Genomic DNA, 21,081 nt, shown 5'->3' with positions numbered 1-21,081 from the left:
GGAGGGGACTACCCTAAAGCATGCATACCATAAGGGGAGAATCACTTAGGAGTCGTCTCGGAGGTTGGCTACCGAGAGGGTAGGGTAGCAAGGGTGTCTCAACACTTTTAATGTGTATTTTTAGTCATCTTTAGCAAGGTATCATCATCTTCAGCTATACCTGATGTCTCCAGTTAAAGGACCCTGAGTTTTGTCCTCTCCACAGAATAAATCTCCAGTACTCTGCAAAATGGAGGAGCGGCCTCCTGGCTGCACTGAGTAGAGAAGAGGGCCTAGACATTTGTTCTTTAAAAGTCTTTCATCCTGCCCGGCTGGGCATGGTTCAGCGGTTGAGCATTGACCTAAGATCCAGGAGATCGAGGTTCAATTCCCAGTCAGGGCACATGCCTGGCCTGGGGGCTTGATCCCCGGTTGGGGGTGTGCAAGAGGCAGCCAATCAATGACTCTCTCATCATTGAGGTTTCTATCTCTCTCCCTCTCCCTTCTTCTCTCTGAAATCAATAAAGATATTTAAAAAATAAAAATAAGACTTTCATCCTGTCTTCCTGTGATTAGCTCCACATTTACCTATGCTTCAGGAAATATCTGGCCTGCTAATTCCCAAGTCGTGGGGAGGGAGGTGGCTCTGCAGTATAAATTGGGTTGGCTGTTGGCTTTTCTCACTGTCAGTTTAAAATTCAGCTTTGTTTCTGCTAAATCAATTCCACTCATACAACTACTCTTCTGCTTTCAAAATGTTGTTGCTGTTGGTTTCCCTCTTATTCTCTTTGTTCTTACGGATTTATGTATTTTTAACAACCTCTTTACCATGTTTTGTTGGGATTTAGGGAAGGAGTAGAAGCTGGTGCGTGATTTGTTTTGTAATCTTTAACCGGAAATTTCTTCCTCTTTTCATCCCTGCTTGTTCTGGGCTTTGCCTTTTGATTTGAAAATTATCCACCCCCTCCCACCCCAAACTCTCATAAAGCTTCTGCAGTGAGTCTCAAGAACCTATTTCAAAAGCAAAAAACAGAATAATTTTGTTCTTTCTATGTGTATTTTTAATCTTTCCTAAGGAAATGGATGACTGGCTAAATAGGAAGAAAGTCACATACAAAAAATAAAGTTTTATACATTCCAAAATATTATCTAACCACAGTAGCATTATCACCCTAGTCAGGGCATCAAGTAAAAGTAACTGAAGCAATAAAAATCATGCTATTGACCCAAGTACGTTGAGAGTTCTCCATGCATAGAGCCAACACACTCCTTCACTGAGTCTCATTGCTGAAGCTCCACTATGGAGAATGGCATACTCCTATGCAAAGAAGTAATTTGTATTGATGGATAATGAAAACTCACAACATCTTATGTAAGGGTGACCTAGTTGAGAAACCAGTGGATGTGAAATAGAGCAGAATTGTCTCCCTTGGAATGTTCAGAAATGTGTGGGGTAATTTTTGATTGTCATCAAACATTGGGGAGCCTTGAAATCATTTGTGGGGCCAGAGATACTACATGTCTTGAAATGCTTAGAAAGTAATATACAATGAAGAACTGTTCTATCCTAAATGCCAAAGCCTTTATTAAGAAACAATGCATAGGAAGATATCTTCAATGGAAGTTGAAATTATCAATACAATAATGAATCCACAAAGTACTAGTGCTTGAGTGGTTACGTAACTTTATTCTATAGAGATGTAACAAAATATTGAAAGGAAATTTTGTCTGAAGCACCAGGAGTCAATAAATACCAGATTCCAGAAGTGCTAAACAATGTACAAAATTTACCAAGGAAGTTTTCAAAAACCATTTAGATATTTCTTAAACCCTCACATTGAAGGTATTAAAGGGTCAAGAGCAGAGAATTTCAAAAGTTTTCTTTAAAAAGAGCCTATGTTGTGAATCCCTCCGCCCCCACCCCGACGTACATACACAGCGGCCAAAGGGAAAGAGATGGAGAGGGGCTACCTCCTAGCCTAAGTCAAGAGGGAGAAGGGCTTTAAGAAGACCACTTAGAGCTTAAAATATGATATCTAAAGTCTGAGTAACATGGTGGTCTGGTGAGTAAATCATGCCTGAGAAACCAAAGGGTAAGAGGCAGAGTGAAGCAGCCAGTGGCATCAGTGTAGAGAGCTAAGGTTTGAGGAGTGCTTCAAAACAAAAAATGAATGTATCCCCACAGACCATAGTGGTCTTTGCAAAGGAAAGGGAGCCAGTTTCTTAGATCCTATGCAAAAGGGTTTTCTGCAAGGGTTAGGGGTTACCAGTGATTGTTTAGGGCCACAGTAGGTATAACAAGAACCCAGCTGAATAGTTCCATCACATGCCCCTGGATGGGTGGGCAAGTAAGTGTGCTTTTCCTCTTGGTGTGTGTGTGTATGTGTGTGTGTGTGTGTGTGTGTGTGTTGGGTGGATGGGTGGTTACCAAGGAAACACAAAAGTCACCATTAGAGAAAAACGCAACTTTAAATAACTCCCAAATCCAGAGAAGGTCAAAGCTAGACCTCCAACATTGGACCAGTCAAGGAAAACTTCCTGCTCCCCTTCCCTCTCCTCTATCTCTCTATTTTAACCTGCAAAAATACAAACCCAGGGTAGAAGGAGGAGAGTAACTAGGAGAGCAAAGGAAGGGAGAAGTGGCTGCTTCCTCCTTCAACTGCAGCAGACCCAACTTGGGGAGTTCAAAACTTAATTATGTGGGAATGGAACATCTTTTTTTTTTTTTTTAAATATATCTTTATTGATTCAGAGAGAGGAAGAGAGAGGGAGAGAGATATAGAAACATCAATGATCAGAGAGTCATTGATTGGCTGGCTGCCTCCTGCACACCCCTGGCTGGGGATCAAGCCCTCAGGCCAGGCATGTGCCATGACCCGGAATCGAATCTCAATCTCCTGGATCCTAGATCGATGCTCAACCACTGAGCCACACCCAGTCGGGAGGGAATGGAACATCTTAATAACTGAATTGGGACTGTGTTTTATAACTTAAAGTCATCAAGAGAAGCCATAGTATCTACCTGAGTTTTTCTTTAGCGATGAGGGTAAAGCTAGCCCTATTGACAAGTTTAAAGGGACAGTGGGAGAGAAAAACAAAATTTCTTTGTGACTGCATCTCACAAATCATGCCTGTTTGAGGGGATGGTACCAGAGAATTCTTACAGCAGGAAGTCTGAACTGCCACATAGAGCCAGAGGAAATAACCCATGCTCTTCAGGACAGTGCAGAATAACTTTATTGAGGCTAATGATGTGATAATGGAGAAAAAATAGATGAGGAAGAGTCAGACCTTGGTCATGACACAGCTCCACCCTTTAGGAAGACTTAGGAACTCCCTGCACTGAGCACAGTTTCTTCATCTACAAAATGACAGGGTTCAACTAGACAGCCAGTGGGATGTCTTTTCTACTTAAACTCTCAGGTGAATCTAGGGTTGGCCAGGTGCAAAGAAGTTGGATGAGGAATTTCTTTCCTGGATATGATTTAAACCAGAGATGATTTAAGACATAATCTTTGGAGGTCCCCCCAGAAATCACCTCTTACTAAAGAATTAGCCAGTCCTTCCCTCCTTGGCCCTCCACTCTTGGATAAGTGGGATATGAAGTTGTCTCCAGATGTTTGATTGTGATGGGGTGCCACACAGTGATGGACAATGAGCCTTTACATGTTTTCTGCCCTTGGCACGCTGGTTAGGGTGCCCTCAAAACCTCTGTCTTCAAGCTTTGATCCTATGAGGCCTTTAGCAGCTGTTCACTACAATCCCATTCCTCTACATATTCAAGGGCAGCAAGAAATGGGATGTAAACTGCATTTCTTGTTCTTCACATTCTGTACTGCTTAGGTGTAGATTCCACCATGATTCTAATGAGATAAGCCAATCAGAATTTTAAAAAATTCTAGTGTTATTTGTTCATATCAATCTAAACAAAAATTTCTACTTAAAAAACATCTACACCTGGTCTCCCTCTTTGTGAAAGATGAGTTTAAGGCAGGCCCTTCTTAGACCCCACTCAAATATCTCAAGTCACCTCTCACAAGTTAATCACAGGACTGGCCCCTCTGCAGATGTTTCTGGAACCTTCCTTCCATGGAAAAACATTTACTCACACTAAGATTTTTCAAGAGGGGTCATTGTAGCCAGTTGTTCTAGATGCAGCCCAAAGGTCATATAATGACTATTTAATAATGTTTGTTAAAGTGTATCCATTTGGCCACACCTGTCTAAGTATTTTAAATGGAGTACACAGGAGACTAATAATTTACTAATTCTGACAGACTAGGATGAGAAATAAATCATCCAAGGCAATAGGTATGAAGCAAAAAAGAGTGGAGGAATCTAGAATTTACTGAATGATGTATAATGTGCTGGGAATTTCAACATATATTGTCTCTTTTGAGCCTCACAACATATGTATAAATCAATAAGGAACTTGTCAAAACAGCTTATGACGCCTCTGATTAAGCAGATGTTACTGTTATCATTCCTGTTTTACAGATCAGGAAACAGAGTTTCAGAGAATTAAAACACTTTTTAAAGTCACTAGTAGGCTGGATTGTGTCTCCCCAAAAGTCTTAACTAACCCTGGGTACCTGTGAATGCATACTTATTTGGAAATAAGGTCTTCGCAGATGTAATTAAGTTGAGAAACTTGAGATGAGATAATTCTGGACTTAGGGTGGGCCTTAAATCCAATTCCCGGTGTCCTTATAGAGAGGTAAAGATTTGAGATGTGGAGACACACAAAGAGTCCCTGTGAGGACTGAGGCAGAGATTGGAATGATGCATCTTCATGCCAAAAATGGCCAGCAGCCAACAGAAACTGGCAGAAAGTCACGGAATGGATTGTCCCTCAGAGCCTCCAGGAATCAACCCTGACACACCTTGATTTCAGACATCTTATCTCCAGAACTATGAGAGTGTAAATTTCTGTTGTTTTAAGCCACCAAGTTTGTGGTAATTTGTTAGAGCATCCCTAGGAAGCGCATACAGTCACTCTCTGGTAAGCGAAGGAGGTACCACTGGCACATGGGACTACCTGCCTGACCTCCTAAGCTAAGTCTGTTCACATTCTCATACTACTTTCATGACTATTAACAGTAATAAGTTATGCATGACCCTTTGGTCTTCTGGGTCTGACTTAAATGATAAGTTATGTCACAAGTTCCAAAAATGAGAGTTGGGCACATCACAGTGGATGGTCCTTGGAAGAACAGAGAACTCTGTTCAGCATGTCCAGGTCCCCACTGTCTCTCATGGAATTCATAGATATGTCAAGAAGGTTCTAGCAAATTCCAGGTTAACTAGAGCAGGTTTTTCAGTGTTTCATTGGTCTGTGATCCATAGCAAAATTTTACCAGATGAATTTTTTTTCTTACTTGAAGTTCGTATATCTTACATTATATTTAGTGTAACTTTGTCCCCTGTTGAGAGGAGATTCAGGCCTATGCACAGATGGCATTAAAGTTAGCAAGGACTTTGTTGGGTCACTTTAGGGGCCACCTCTTTGATACCTAGTCTTCCCTTTTAATGTATGTCCAGCAAACAGAAGCTGGATGCTCTGGGGTCACACCTCCACACACAGGTAATCTGTGCCTGGGTTGCAGAGGAAGAACACAGGACCTCTGAACTATTCTTCCCCATCCTAACTTCTCAGGAGAAGCTCTAAACTTCAAACAGTTTCTAACACATGCCAATCAGGAACTTCTTTAGTTTAAAACCCACTATTTCTGTAGTTGCAGAAACAGAGGCTCAACCTGTGCCCTCTAGCTCTGAACCATAGGTCACAGAACAGGAAACAGAATTGGGACCTTTGGTTTCTATCCCAGTGCTTTTTCTACTCTACACAAGTGTTTTCCAGAATTTGGTTTGCATAAGAATCGTCTAGAAAACATGTTAAAAATGCAGGTGCTGAGTCCTGGTCCTAGAGATCAAGATTCAGTAAGCAGAGCCCAGGAATTACATTTTTGACGAGCACCCTTGGTGAGTCTGATGTATGTAGTCCACAGCCTAAAGACATCAATGACAGGTCCCATGAGCAGATCACATTTCTCAGGACAGCCCACTGTTTCAAAAATGCTGTCCTTCCCCTTCTGTCAGGTTCAGGTAAGAGCTTCTGGGTGGGCTCATGATTTGGAGGGAAGATGACAGTTCCTCAGAGTCAATTTTGTGGTGAGGTAACAGTTACAGCAATAGATGCTCTTCCTGGCACCCTGGAGCTGCCAGTGTCTGCATTATAATTCTGGAATGCAGATGATAATGAATCTGGGGCCCAGCTGAATGAGCAGAATCCTGAGACAGCATGGGTGGCATCAGCCAGGAGATCAGAGGAGCCAAGCTGTTCCTAGATGTCTGCCTGTGACTTAGATGATGGGGCACCCAGGAAACCTCTCAGGAGTTCAGTGATGCTCTGATGGGTACCGTCTTAAAGAGGAAACCAGCTTTGGCTGCTGCTGAGGTTGGGGAGAGATCTATCTCTGTTTGTGCTAACAGCAGTAATAATAATCCAGAGGTTAGAAGCTGCATCCTTTCCTTCATCTGTGAACCTATGTGAGGGCCCACTGATTTCTAGTCATTAGTTGTACACAGCTTTCTTGTCCTTAGGTTTTCCTTAGCCTGACACTTGATTTCATATTTCTGTAGATCTCACATACCCAGTGTGTTTAACACCACCCCAAAGTGGGGTGCACTGTTGGAGTGCTCTCAGAAAGGCAGCCCCAGTTCCCTCCTCTTTCCTGGCATTTACTGAATTTCACAAATAATGACAATGTGATTATTTGGTCATGTGTCTCCCCCACTAGGCTGCAAGCTTCATGTAGGCAGGAATGACACCATTCTCAGACCTAGCACAGTGCCAGCGAGGCCCCGGGGCACTGAAATGAATAAATGGATAGTGAGTGAACTGATGAAGGATGACGGGCTTCACAACTTCTTGTTGGGTGGGTGAACAAAGAGAAAGGTGGAGTTCACCCAAGTGATAAGAGGCTTGGAGTATGGCTCTACACAGCAGGTAAAGGGAACCTGCCATCTTGCATGTCTCATACTACACTGTTCACCTCTCCCCACCCTGAAAAGCCCCACTTATTCTGCTACTCCTTGGCCCCCTTAGTGATGGCAAACCATCCCCTCAATGTCCTAGTCAGGAACCTACGCATCATCCCTAATACCGGCCTCTCGGGCACTGACCCCACCCAATCCATCCCCCAGCCAGTGGTCTCTGATCTACCTCCCAGTAGCTCTCCAAGCTGCTGGTGGCCCTTCGCCCACATCCCACTGCCGCCAGGGCAGGGCACCGGCACCTCTTACCTGGACTGCTTCCACCACCTGTGGATGATATTGTCTTTTTCCACACCAGCCTCCTCCACCTGCTCCTCTATAGAAGAGTGCCTCCAACTCTAAAGACCATACAAATCACCTAGGGACTTTGTTAAAATGCACAGCAAGTGATTCGGGAGATCAGGGTCTGAGAGTTTGCATTTCTGATAAGCTGCCAGGTGAGGCCAATGTTGGTGGTCCATGGACCACACTTTGAATAGCCAAATGTCATTTTTAAATTTTAAATCTTAATATGTCGTTCCTTCCTTAAAATTCTTTAGTAGCTGCCTATTGCTTACAAGGCCTTATGCCATCAGTTACCTACCTTCTTGTCCAATTCATTGTTCGACATTTCCTCCATGTTCACTGAAGTGTTTGTAGTTTCAAATTGCTGCCCTCTTCCATGTGCCTATGCTGTACCCTCTGTCTGGAATGCCCTCTTGCCTCCCAGCCCCTCTCCCTTAGTGAATTCCACCTGGACTGCTATGCTTCACCCAGTCATCACTCCCTCCAGAAAACCTTTCCAGATCCCATCCACTCACCCACCACTGCCAGAGTTGGACCTGTCTCTCACAGCCCTCCCCATCTGGGGAGGCACATGCCTGCTTGCCTGTCCATCTCCTCACCTAGAGCGAAGAAGACAGAGCCTGGGACAGTGACAGTTCACAGCTGTTTGCTGGTTGAAGGATGGTTATACAGAGGGATGCACCTGTCCTCTCTTTGAAGCTCCTCCAGTCCTCCTTCGAATGACAGCTATCTCTCCCAGCAGTTTCTATAGGATGCTAAGGGGAGTCTTTCAATTCACTGCATGCTCCCACTTCCTGACTCCATCTGGTTTACTTTTTTTTTATTTTAGTCCTCACCAGAGGATATTTTTTCCATTGCATTTCACAGAGAGGGTGGAAAGGAGAGAGAGAGAACATTGATGTGAGAGAGACATATCGACTGGTTGCCTCCCACACACACCCCAACTGGAGCCAGGGATCGAGCCTGCAACTGAGGTACATGCCCTTGGAGGGAATCAAACCTGGGACCCTTCAGTCAGCAGGCTGACGCTCTAACCACTGAGCCAAACTGGCTAGAGCTCTTTGGTTTACTTTTTGATATCAACAATATTCTATTTGCTTTTGTTTGGGGCGGAATCACTGGGGATAGCTGAATCTGCAGCTCCTGCTGCACTGGGGTTCCTGACACTTTGTGGACCATCCACTAGACGAGTCTTCTTGAGTGAAGGCCCCCACCACCTCACCCTGAAATTGAATTCTCTGCACCAGCTTCTTGTTCCCACAGCTTGCTAATGTCTTTGCCCAGAACCCATTGGAAGCTGAAGAGGCAAGGCTAGGTGTGTGACAAAGAAGCAAGTTGCTTCTGCTGCCCTGGCCCTGGTTCCTTGCAAAGAATCCACATTTTCCCAGAGTGTGCAGAGGTCCTAAGGCCTGCCTGCTCCTGGAGTTGGCCCACCCTCCTGTGACCAGGAATGTTTGCTCAGCACTCCTAGGGGAACCCTGTCCTCTCCCCTCTCCCCAGCTTTCCACTAGTACCCCAAAGCACAGTGAAGCCCCAAAGTGCTTTAAGGTTCATCCAGCCCTGATGCCATTATTGGCTGAGCTACTCTAAAGTCACTTTCCATGACCCAGGGCTATATTAGAAAAGAAATGGGACCAAGAGGCAGACTATGCAAGTTCTAGTCCTGGCCCTTCTATGGCAGGCAGTTAGATGTGAGCAGAGCAAGAACTATGGGCCAGATACAAAAGGTCACCAGGGAGGAAAGTCCCAAGTGCCTAGCAAAGGACAATTGTATAATGGGACCTTGCCCCCATGGTGACCTTTCCTCCCCTAGCATATAGCTAGCTGGTCATGTGGTTTGGGCTCCCTGGCCTTTCCTTCCTAGAGATAACATTTAGACCTCAATTGGGTTTCAGATCCAGGCCCCAAAATGCAGCAAAACCAGACAAGTGATCCCATGGCTGACCTCAGGACCGGCTGCATTGGATAATGAACCCCCGCTTGGTGCTGACCAATCAATCAGTGGAGACCTAGACTCTGAAAGGACACACCTGGAAAGCTGCTGAATATTCTATTGAAATCTTCCCCTGGGACCTCCCCTAAAATCTACATCCATTAAACTTTAGGACTGATGGCCCCGTGTGCTTTCCCTTTGGGGAACATGCCAGTGCCTTTCCCTTCCCCCTCCTCCTTCCCCTCTCCCCAGGTGCTTACCATTACCTTCCTCACTCCCAAGCTCCTAAGGGCCCTTCCTTTACCTCTATAACTTGTTTCCTCAACCCATTTCTTCTACAAATTACTTCTTCTACCTCTGTGATTTTATAAATAAATGTTCTCTTATAGTTAGAGCCTTGGCTCTGAATTCTTTCCTAGCCAGAACTCAAGTACCGAGATTGCTGAACCCAAGTCTGCTCTTACCCCACCAGTCTAACACCTGGTGTTGTTCCTGCTGCCCATAACACTTCCATTTGCTACTTGCCTAACCATATGCAATCACTTTGCTTCACTAGGTCTGTTTTAACATCTGTATAATGGGTTTATGTACCTTCCCTGTCAACCCACAGAGTTGTGGTGAAGGTTACATGAATTGGCAAATGTGAAACTGTTTGTCAAGTAGTAAGAGATGCACAAAGGTAAGGAAAGTTGATTCATTAACAACAATGAGGGCCAGGCCTAAGAAGAGGGAAAGCAGGAGATGTTTGCCTTGATGTTTCTTACTACCCACCTCTGGTCATTTTCATACCAATGCCCATATAGACCATGTAATAAAGAAAAGTTGGGCATGTAAATTACTGATCACATTAATGTACATTAATTTAATGTATCACCTTCCTGGGGCATTTAAATTTTAAATGAGTGGAAGGAGGGAAACTCAAGGAATTGATATTGCAGAAATGCTGGTACAGTGAGACCTGTGTGAATGCCAATATATGGGACAGGGAGGACTCCCTTACAACTCCCAGATCATCCTATATGGTTCACTTTGATTCCAACATCAGGGAAGGGGAGTGATTAAGTGGACAGACCATGTTCTAGAGCCTCAGCTTTATGCCATGCCTCTTTCTCATGCTACAGAGGCAGGCAGTTGAGGAAGTTAGGTGGAAACCTGGAACTATGAGTAGTAGACCATTAGGGGATTTGGCCTGTGTGTCCTAAGTGGCCTTCCAAGTGAGGATAAGACATCAATGAATTGTTAACTGCGTGGTGACCTTTTCTAGTCAACCCACTTTTAGCCTCCAAGACTGCCCAGAGTGGAGGAGAAATGAACACCTCACAGAGTGACAGAAGAAGAGATGTCTCAGCCGCTGTATCCCTATGTGTTTCTAGCTGGCATTGTCTGAACCTCTCTTTCCCCTTGCCCCCCCCCCATTCTGACTTTTAAGGAGAGCCATAATTTCTATCACAAACACCCACACATGCCAGGCTCGTGGTGAACTTCCCAGGACCAAGCTCTACAGACAGCAATACAACCTGGAGGATGTGAATATGACCTTCAAGAATCACAAAACCTGGAGAAAAGGTACCTGGCCCTCCTTGAAGAAATTGGTTTTCCAAATCTCTTTATTAGATCTTTTGAAGCAGGGAGGCAAATAAGTGCATATTTTCTCCAGCACATGGGGTCACCCCAGACTTGAATCCCAATCTAGCAGAGCCCGGACCCCAGGGGCCTTCGTCTCCTGTGCTCATGCTCTGCTCCGGGAGAAGGCCGGCGATCGTGACCCTGCATTGACGTTGTGGTGCCCATTTTCTAGTACCTGCTCCTCAGCAGCATGGTGGCCACCTTCTCCCCAGAATGCTTTCTCCTCCACCCAGAGGGCATTCTCCTCCTCCCAGAGGGACCTTTTATCCTCCCACAGGGCCTTCTCCTCCTCTAGAAGAGCTCGTTCCTCTATCCACAGAGCCTTTTCTTCCTCCCACAGAGCTCTGTCCTCCTGAAGAAGATTCTGATCTCTTTCCCATAAAGCATTGTCCTCTTTCCAGAAAGCCTTATCCTCCTTCCAGAAGACTCGGTACTTTTTCCAAAAGGTTTTCTCTTCTTCCCGGAAAGATTTTTCCATTTCCCAGAAGGCTTTTTCCTCTTCCCAGAAGGTTTTCTCCTCTTCCCAGAAAGGCCTCTCTTCTTCCCAAAAGCCCAAGATCTGGCCCTGGAAAGCACGAATTTTGCCTCGGAAATTCCACATCTCTTCCCTGAAGTCTTCTATTTTCTCACGGAAAATTTTTATCTCTTCCCGAAAAGCCTTTTCCTCCTGCAGCTTGTGAATTAGTTTCTTCTGACGAATGTTAGGCAAAGACACCACCAGTGACTGGAAGCAAGCAAGCCCCATCCATTTACACACCTTGAAGAAAAGTATCTTCCTACTCAACCAGAATGGTGGATTGGCCATGATGGATCAAAGGCCGTTGGCCAAGTCCAGGTCAGCTGGTCAAACCCTGTGGGGGCACCAAAAAGAATATGTTCATGAGTATCACATCCCAGAGGACAAGCCCTTGGGTCTGTACCTTTTGATTTGGGAAAATTCAACCATTTCTTTCTGTGTCCCTTTGGTAGTGTTTGTGAGGAATAAACTTTGGTAGAGAAACATGCTCATTTGTCATGGCTTTGGGCTGAAGAGATTGTCAATATATTCAAGCTCCAAGCTGCTAAAAATCATACAATCTCAGTCAACAAGGACAGTGGTTCTCAATTAGGAAAAAAGGAAAGGAAATCAGAGGGGAGGGGAGAAGAGGGGAGTAGAGGGGAAGGAAGGGAAGGGAGAGATCTCCAAATATTGCCATGTATCTGAGAGATGAGATATCAGAACTACACACAAAAATTCTGGTAACTACAAAGGTGGGTCAAACAATGAGAAAAAGGACTGAACATGGGAAAGTGGATAGAGTGCAGGGGAGACAAAAGGTACATACACATGGTAAAGATACTGATTTCCATTTTGAGCTTTCTGGAAGCAGCTGCCAGGATCTCGCCTCATTCTATGGGCCTTGCCAAGCACCACACTGTGGAGCAACGAGTTCCTTCAGTAGCTTATTGGGATTTCTCCTTTTTCTATTTTCTGACTTAAGAGCAGGGAGTGGGAGAGAAGGAAGGACACACAGCTGGTGTGTGTGTGTGGTGAAGAGATGGTGGCTACACTGTGGGCAGCTGGTGGCATTACCATCCACCCAATCACACATGCCAGAACCTGGAGCTCCTCCTTAACACCTTTCTCCCCTCACTGGACTTTTATCAATCATCCAGCCCTGCCAGTTGAGATCCCTAACAATTTTTCAAACCATGCCCCCTGCTCCATCTCCTTGGTCAAAGTCAGTTCAGACCAGGATGCTGGTAGCAGCCTGACTGACTACTCTCTCTGGTACTGGTTTTACCCTCCCATCCCTCCCAACACTGTAGCCCAGGGATGCTTCTAAACACTGTCCCATCATATCACAGCTGCTCACAAATCTTCAAAAACCCCATGGCCCAAATATCAAATCCAAATGCCTTAGTAGGCCCTCTGCAACATGACTCTCACTTGTGTCTCTCTTTTCCTACCCAGCTCCAGATCTAAGATTCAGTAATAATGAGCTATATTCAGTTCTCTAGGTGTGACCTGCAGTTTCCTGCCTCCACACATCTGTAGAGGTGAACTTTTCCTCCCATTATGGCCTTGAGTTCCTGCTTTTCCTTTCCCTCTGAAAGCTACTTGGACCCTCCAAAATTTATCACCACCTCGCTGATGCTACCTGACTCTGCACACTCCCATTTTCTCATGTTTGATTAAAATTAGGTGTAAACAAGCTTTGCTGCCATTCCTGTAAGCTGACATTTAATATAAAGCTGTGCATATAGCTGTAATTGATGCAAATGTTGGTAGAATTAAAATGAATTTCATTGAATTTTGGAACTTAAATTTTCTGTTGTGTTTTGGTTATGGTCCAGGAAGTGTTTCCTGGACATGTCCCAACACTGAAAGTAACTGCCTTCATATTACACTAAAACTTTCTTACTCCATAAGCAATGTTTGCACTACCTAGAGAACTTGCTGAAGCAGTTTCATAAATTTTTTCCTTTTTGTAATAGACACCAACTATTGTCCCATTCTACATTTCAAACTGTCCACTGTATCCCAAGCTGTTATGTTCAGGCTCTTTTTATTTATTTATTTATTTATTTATTTATTTATTTATTTATTTATTTAAAATATATCTTTATTGATTTCAGAGAGGAATGGAGAGGGAAAAAGAGAGCTAGAAACATCAATGATGAGAGAGTCATTGATCGAGTCCGCAACCGGGCATGTGCCCTGACAGGGAATCGAACCCCTATCGCCTGGATCCTAGGTCGAGGTTCAAACACTGAGCCACGCTCGGCCAGGCTCAGGCTCTTTTATAGCCTCACATCTTCTGCAGGTCTAGTACACCAGTCATTGCTGGGCTTTCCTTTTAGGGCTGCTCTCTGCAAAGGACAGAGTGCCTGCATTGATAATGGGGAGGAGAGAACCACAGAACTCAACAGGGAAGTCAATTGGGGGCAGCTGTCATTTGAGAATAGGAAAAACTATGAGTTGTAGGTCAGTGAGCACTAAGGGACCATTGTTAATGATTTTTCCCCTGAATCTAATGCCCTACTTGGGCAACAATGAGAGAAAACTGCTTATGACATTTGTTGAGTAAATGTATTATAGAAATAAATGCATTATAAGTCAAGTACTCAGGCACTCCCCCTTGTCCCCTTGTTCTTAGAGGATCTGGGTTCCTATTTGTGAGAAAATAGAGGCCCATGGGCTGTTTCCAGTCCCCCAGCTTCTATTTCACCCTCGTGGCATCCATATCCATTTTTAATGCCCTCTTCTAGGTCCCTTGGCCAAGCCAGGCTCCCCCATCTCCTCAACTGCTTGGTGATCCTATTTCATCAGCAATCCCTCATTCATGGGCCTTTCATCTCTCTCCTCTCTCTCTCCCTCTCTCTCTTTCTCTCTCTCTTTCTCTCTCTCTCTCTTTCTCTCTCTCTCTCTTCATTCTGGCCTCTCAGCACACAAACACACTCAAGTCTCCCTCTTTGTAAAAACAACCAACCAACCAACCAACCAACCAGGAACAGAATCCTCTAACTTTATCTACCTATTTGCCCTCTCCTCCTTGAATAGTCTTATCAAAGAGCAATTGACAATCGCTGTCACCATTTCTGCATTGCATTTGCACCCACATCCTACAGCAATCTCTCTTTTGCTTCTACTCCACTGAAACTGTACCTGTTAAGAACATCAGTGACCTGCTATTTGTTTAGTTTTCATCTTCACTGACATCTTGGCAGCATTTAAGAATATTTGACATGAATCCTTTTTGAAATTCGTTCCCCTTTGACTTCTTCAACACAGGCCATCCTGTTCTCCTACCTCCCTAACCACTCTCCCTGTCTCTCTGTGGACTCCTTTCCCACCATACACTTTATCCATATAAAGCAGTACTTACCTCATAAGGCTCTCGTGAATGAACTGGATATGTTGAGCGCCTAGCACAGTGCCTTGCACATAGCAAGTGTTCAACCAATAGAAAACAAGAAATATTATAATTGCTATTTTGTGTCATTTTAAATCTTCTTAAGATGGCATGACAGGACAATTATCTGCCCCTACAAACCAGCTTAGCTTTATATTGAGCCACCACCTTTGACCTGGCCATCTGGAATTCTTCAAGCATGACCCTTTTCCTCACTTCCATTTCATGCTGTTCTCAATGGATAGCTTTGCCTAAACCCACTTCACTTCACCTAGCTAACCAAGACTCACATAAGGAGCAATCTCCTCTAAATAGCCTCTCCTGATTCTTCCCCAGACTGAACATATGCTCCTCCTGCCCCACTAGGGAAGCTTGGCCTCCCAACTCTATGTCTAGCATCTAGCACAATATCTGGTACATAATAGATGCTCAGTAAATGTCAACTGAACAAATGGCAATCTCCTTAGAATGTCAGAAAAAAAATCATCTCTAAGTTTTTCTCATTACCACTGAGATAAAAACTAAGTACAATATCAAATATGTAGTTGTATACTTAGATGTAAAGTACAATATAAAATGATAAAATTGTATCTATCTAGACCTAAAATCATGAATCAAAGAAACATGCTTAATCTCCAATATTATACTTCAAGAGTAGGAACTTATTTTAAGGAAAATGTTATATGTTACTCTATACTTAGAACCAAAATTCAATCTAAAGTCAGTAGTTACTTACTGCTTAGCTGTTTGCCAACTGAGAAAGTCCTGTAGCCCTCAGAGAGCAGGCACTCATTGTTGTGTCAAATCCTTGGTGATGTCATTTTCACAGACTCCCCTAACAGTGTTTGCAAGGACCCCTCCTTCCCCTCTCAGTCTTGATTCACAGGGTGGAGAGGATCAAGATGGGGCCCCAAATAAGACACTTTAAAGAGTGGAGAAGAGTCAGAAAGCTTGAAAGATTTCTCCATTATCTGTCCTGACTTCACCTATAGCGTGGCACTGATGATGACTGACAAATGATTGTTACATCACATCCTATCTGGATTGTGTCCAGAAGCAGACTTCTGGGAAATCATGTTTCAATGGGGGGAGGGGGAGAGGTTGTAAGTAATGAATCACTCCTTTGCTGCTTTCAATATATATATATATATATATTTTTTTTTTTGATCTTTTGACAGTTTGACTATTATATGTCTAGATGTGGATCTCTTTGAGTTTATGCTACTTAGAGTTTGCCGAGCTTATTGTATATTCATATTTGATGCAGTTTTTTCTCAAATTTGAGAAGTTTTGGTTGTTATTTCTTCAAATACTTTTTCTTTTCCTCCTCTCCTTGTAGGACTCTTATTATCTGTGTGTTAGTAACAATAATTTACCACAGATCTCTGAGACTTTATTTCTTTTTCTTCATTCTTTTTTTGCTCTGTTGCCTAGACTTGATAATCTCAGTTTACCTGTCTTTAAGTTCATCGGTTCTTTCTTCTGCTAGTTCAAATTTCTGTTGAGCCCCTCTATTCTTCATTTTCAACTCAAGAATTTCTATTTGGTTTTTTGTATTTATACAAATTTCTGTCTCTTTATTAATAGTTTTATTTGGTGAGACATAATTCTCATACTTTTATTCTTTTGGTATGGTTTCTTTTAGTTCTTTGATTTATAATAGCTGACTTAAAATCTTGGTTTAGTAAGTCCAACTTCTATAATCCCAGATGGATTCCCTCCAAACTTTATCCCAAGAGCTTACAACTCTGGATTCTCCTCACACAGCTCTAGTGCACCCTGCCCTCCCTCTGACAGAGCCCAAGGTGAGTGGTTGCATACAAAACTGTGCATTGGCCCTTTCAGAAGGTGCCTACATTTCCAGCCATGTCTCCTTGACGTACAGAAACCTTGCTGTTTTTCACAGCCAGATGTTATGTGGGCACCTTTCTTAGTTCTAGTGCTCTGGGGTGGGGATCCCAGCTTGGGGTTTAGACCCCATAGTTCTCAGTGGGAACCCCCCACAGCTGAGATATCCCTCCAGACCTTCAGCTGCTGCCTGTGGAAGCCCAGGCAGCCCTCTCACACCTCCACACTTCCTGCCAGTATCTATGAGGTCTCCACTTTACACCCTTGGTTATGAGAGTTCTCTCCAGCTAGTCTTCAGTAGATTATTCTGGATGGTTTTTCTATATTTTCATTTTAATTCCAGTTTGGTCCTGGGGGAGTGTCAGTGTAGCTTCTACTTAATCTGCTACCATCTTTGTTGTCTCCTATTTGCCTTCATTTTTAAAGCATATTTCCACTGGTTAGAAATTCTAGGTTAGTTAATTTCTTTCTGTTCTCTGGCTTACACTGTTTCTGTTGAGAAGTCATCATCTATTTAAATGCTGCTTTTTGAAAAGTAGTGTGCTTTTTTAAACTTAGCTGCTGTTAAGCCTTTGCCTTTTTGTTTTATTTTGTGTGATTAATATACTTTGTATTTTGCTTGAAATTTAAAGCACTTTTATATTTGGCTTAATAATATTCATCATTTTTAGAACATCCTCTGCCATATCTCTTCTAATATTTCTTCACAATTTCTTCTCTTTTCCATCTCTAATACATATATGTTAAACACTATCACTGGGTTCCTTATATTTCTTATGCTTTTTTCTATTTCTCCATTCTTTTGTCTCTGTGCTTTACTACTATCCTATCTTCCAGGTCACAGCTGTTTCATCAGTTGTGTCTAATCTGCTATTTAACTTATCCATTCAGTCTTTAATTTTACTTAGTAAATTGTATTCAGGTCTAAAATCTACATTTGGTTATTTTATATAATTTTGGGGGTTTTATTTGTTGTGTTTTTTTAAAAATATATCTTTATTGCTTTCAGAGAGAAGAAGGGAGAGGGAGAGAGAGAGTTGAAACATCAGTGATGAGAGAGTTGTGATTGATTGGCTGCCTCCTGAACACCCTCAACAGGGGATCGAGCCCTCAACACGGGTATGTGCCCAGACCGGGAATCGAACCTCAATCTCCTGGATCCTAGGTCGATGCCCAACCACTGAGCCACACCCAGTGGGGCTAATTTTTGTTTTTTAATGCCAAATTTATTCATCTTTATTTTTAGTTAATTCTATTAATAATAGTTATTTCAAAGTCTATGTCTTATCGTTCAAGATCAGGATCTTTTGTGGATTTCTTTCTATTGGTTGTCTTTCCTCAGTTTTCTGTCAAAACCTGTTTTCTTACATGGCTGGTTATTTTTACTGAGGGCCAGAAGTCTGAAGTTCTACGTTGGGATGATTCTAAACTGAGTTTCACTCTCCATGGGATATGTTTTTTCAGTTGACTCTTACTCAAAAAAAGGGGGGAAGAGGACTTGTGATGTTTTCCGAAACCTTTCTTCATGGATATACCCTTAGATTAAATTATATCCACATAAGCTTCTTTATATTGCTGAAACCTCTCGTCAAACCTTTTAGCTCTTCATTCACTGCTTTCACTTCTGGAATCAAATTCAAATGCTACTCAGCTCTACTGACTTTATTCCTTATTCAGATCTTCTCCCTAAGTATCTTTGAGATGTCCAGCATTTCTAGTTGTTTCTGGCAGAATATATTATTCAAAGCAACCTAGTCAGCCATTTCCTAGTGCAAAACTCATATGGAGACTTATAGCCAAAACAGTGACATGATGGAACGTAAGAATTTTGACCTGGCCAAAAAGCCCAGAGTAGAGGCAAATAAATTATTATATAATCAAAATATCTACCATTTATTGATCATTAACTATGTGCCCAATTACTATTTTAAGAGCTTTTACATATATTTCTTCACAACAAATTAGTAAGTTAGATATTATTGCTATCTCTATTTTACAAATGAGGAAAGAAATGCATAGAGAAGTTAAGAGACTTGCCTAAAGTCATACAGAAGTAGAGCCCACATTTGAACACAGGCAGTTCAGATCACATGCATGTCTAATGCAGAAGGTTGCTGTAATAACAGGGACAGCAGATAGCCTGAATCATGACTAGTACTGGATCTAGGAGTTAGAGAGGAATAGATAGCTGTAAGAAATATTTCAAAGAAAGAATTAATAGGTGATCAAATGGTGGCATGGGATGAAGATGGAGGAAGTAAAGACAAGATTAAGGTGCCTGGCTTCAGTTCCTAGAAAGTGACCATGCACTGAGTTGAGATGGAGTTGGTTTTGATGAGTTGGTGAAATATTCTTACATAAAACTTTGGTACCCTCAGTATTCGGCATTCATAAAATTTTCTTCCAAATAAACCTTACAGCCCAGAGGAAATAGCAAATGAGATGGTTATTGCTGAATATGAATGGAATACTGAAAATAAATCGATCCTTAACATCAATGATCTCATAGAATTGAAAAGGAAAAACTTTTTCCTGCTGCCCTACTTTGTATCAAATCAACAGCTCTTATTCACTCAAGACGAAAAATTTAGCTAAAATTTAGTTTGATACTATCACTTTAAAAAATAGTATAATTATTGCCAATTTTCAAAGCAATACATGTTCATTGTAAGTAAAAATATTAGAAAATAAAGCAAGGATGAAGAAGAAAATTGAAATCATCCATAATCCCAATACTCAGAGGTAACCACTGTAAACATTTGGAGTGTAGTCTTCCAATCATTTTCCCTATGCTTATGTCTAGGTATATTCTATACAATTGGTTTTATACTATGCATATTGTTTTGTGACTTGCTTTTTGTAATAATATAAACATTCCCCCATTTCTTTAAATATTTCTGATAGCATGATTTTTAATACAGTAACTGCAAAAGTATACATTTTCCTATTTTTGGAAATTGATTTATTTCATTACGAATATAAGTTGTTTTCCTGGAAGAGTAGGTTCAGTTTGAAAATTGTTCACAGATGAAAACAATGGCAACATAATCAATTATTGCTGCCCGTGGCCTTGGTCTCTGTATTGAAAGAAGAGAATTCTATCAGCATCAGTCATAGAAAGGGAAGGGATGACTCATGGAAAGTTGGCCTTGTAAAGGCAGAGACTTTGCTTTGTTCCTGCTATATTCACAGTGCTCATTTTACAGAGTTTCTGGAATCAAGCAGAAAAAGATGAACAACCCAATAGGTAAATGACCAAAGGATATGAATAAATTGATTGTAGACATATAAAAATGACTTTAACATAAGAAAATTACCTATAAAATTGGAAAATTCCAAAAGTTTGACAATACTCTGTGTTAGCAAAGAGGTAAAGAAATAAGCCCCCTTATACATGCAGGTAGGAATGCAAAATGTTACAACCCCTATAAAGGGGAATTTGTCATAGTCTAACAAAATTGTAGATGCATTTACCTTTTGTCTCAGAAATTCTCTTTCTAGAACTCTGTCCCATAGGTACACCTATACAAGTATAAAGCAATACTTGTAAAGGTTATTCAATTCATTGGAGTATGCAAAATATTAGAAATAATCTAATTTTTCAGCAACAAGAGGACAAGTTGAATAAACTATGGCATGTTTTTACAGCTCTAAGATGCAGCTGTAAAAAAATGTATAGCAAAGGCTATACATTTATGTGCTGATATGGAGAGATCTCTAGGATGTATGAAGTAGACAAAGCAACAATAAGATATAGTATACTGCTGAATATTGTGTAAGTGAGTTCTCTTCCCATAAACAGTCTGAGGTGACCTCTGAAAATGGTTTCCTATTTATTTGATCCAGAAAACCCCACAAAATCATGTAAATCAAGAGATTCAGCACTTCATGATCACTTTAAGAACACTTGAGAAACTTCCCAGGCCATCAAGGGTATGCATATTCGAAAAGCCACCAAGTATCTGAAGAATGTCACTTTACAGAAGCAAGCCCATCCCATTCTTACAATGGTGGGGTTGGTAGGTGTGCCCAGGTGAAACAGTGGAGCTGGACACAGGATTGGTGGCCCAAAAGGAGTGCTGAATTTTTGTTGCACATACTTAAAAATGCAGAGAGTAATGATGAGCTTAAGGGTTTAGATGTAGATTCTCTGGTCATTGAGCACATCCAGGTGAAGAAAGCTCTCAAGATGTGGTGTAGAACTTACAGAACTCATGGGCGGATTAACCCACACATGAGCTCTCCCTGCCACACTGAGATGGTCCTTACTGAAGAAGAACAGACTGTTCCTGGCCCAGAAGAGGAGGTTGCAAAGAAGAAAAAATATCCCAGAAGAAACAAAAACTTATGGCCAGGGAGTAAATTCAACATAAAATAAATACTTATAAAAGTAAAAAAAAAAAAATATGTAAGGGAGAAAATAAAAATATATACCTATGCATTTCTTATATTTGCACG

General features: G+C 42.0%; 2 protein-coding genes and 1 pseudogene across 3 annotated transcripts in view; 2 read left to right on the top strand and 1 right to left on the bottom strand.

Moving 5' to 3' along the window:
* ATP7B (ATPase copper transporting beta) overlaps positions 1–21,081 on the top strand; it is a 287,630-nt gene that overhangs the window by 149,842 nt on the left and 116,707 nt on the right. The window lies entirely within an intron of this gene.
* On the bottom strand, positions 10,983–15,545 carry CCDC70 (coiled-coil domain containing 70; the record flags this gene model as incomplete). The annotated part of the gene is made up of 2 exons (XM_081126141.1): positions 15,512–15,545; positions 10,983–11,730 (listed from the first exon to the last, which is right to left on the bottom strand). Exon 2 carries the CDS (start codon positions 11,682–11,684, stop codon positions 10,983–10,985), a length of 702 nt encoding a protein of 233 aa, XP_080982267.1. The 5' UTR covers positions 11,685–11,730; positions 15,512–15,545.
* LOC308550584 (large ribosomal subunit protein uL22 pseudogene) lies at positions 20,445–20,985 on the top strand (annotated as a pseudogene). The gene has a single exon. The product of its transcript is annotated as a large ribosomal subunit protein uL22 pseudogene (transcript).

Source organism: Miniopterus schreibersii (genome assembly GCF_964146895.1).
Source record: "Miniopterus schreibersii genome assembly, chromosome: 2".
Classification (NCBI taxonomy): Eukaryota; Metazoa; Chordata; class Mammalia; order Chiroptera; family Miniopteridae; genus Miniopterus; species Miniopterus schreibersii.
Note: the sequence above shows the minus strand (reverse complement) of the source record. Positions and strands in the feature narration are given on the sequence as shown.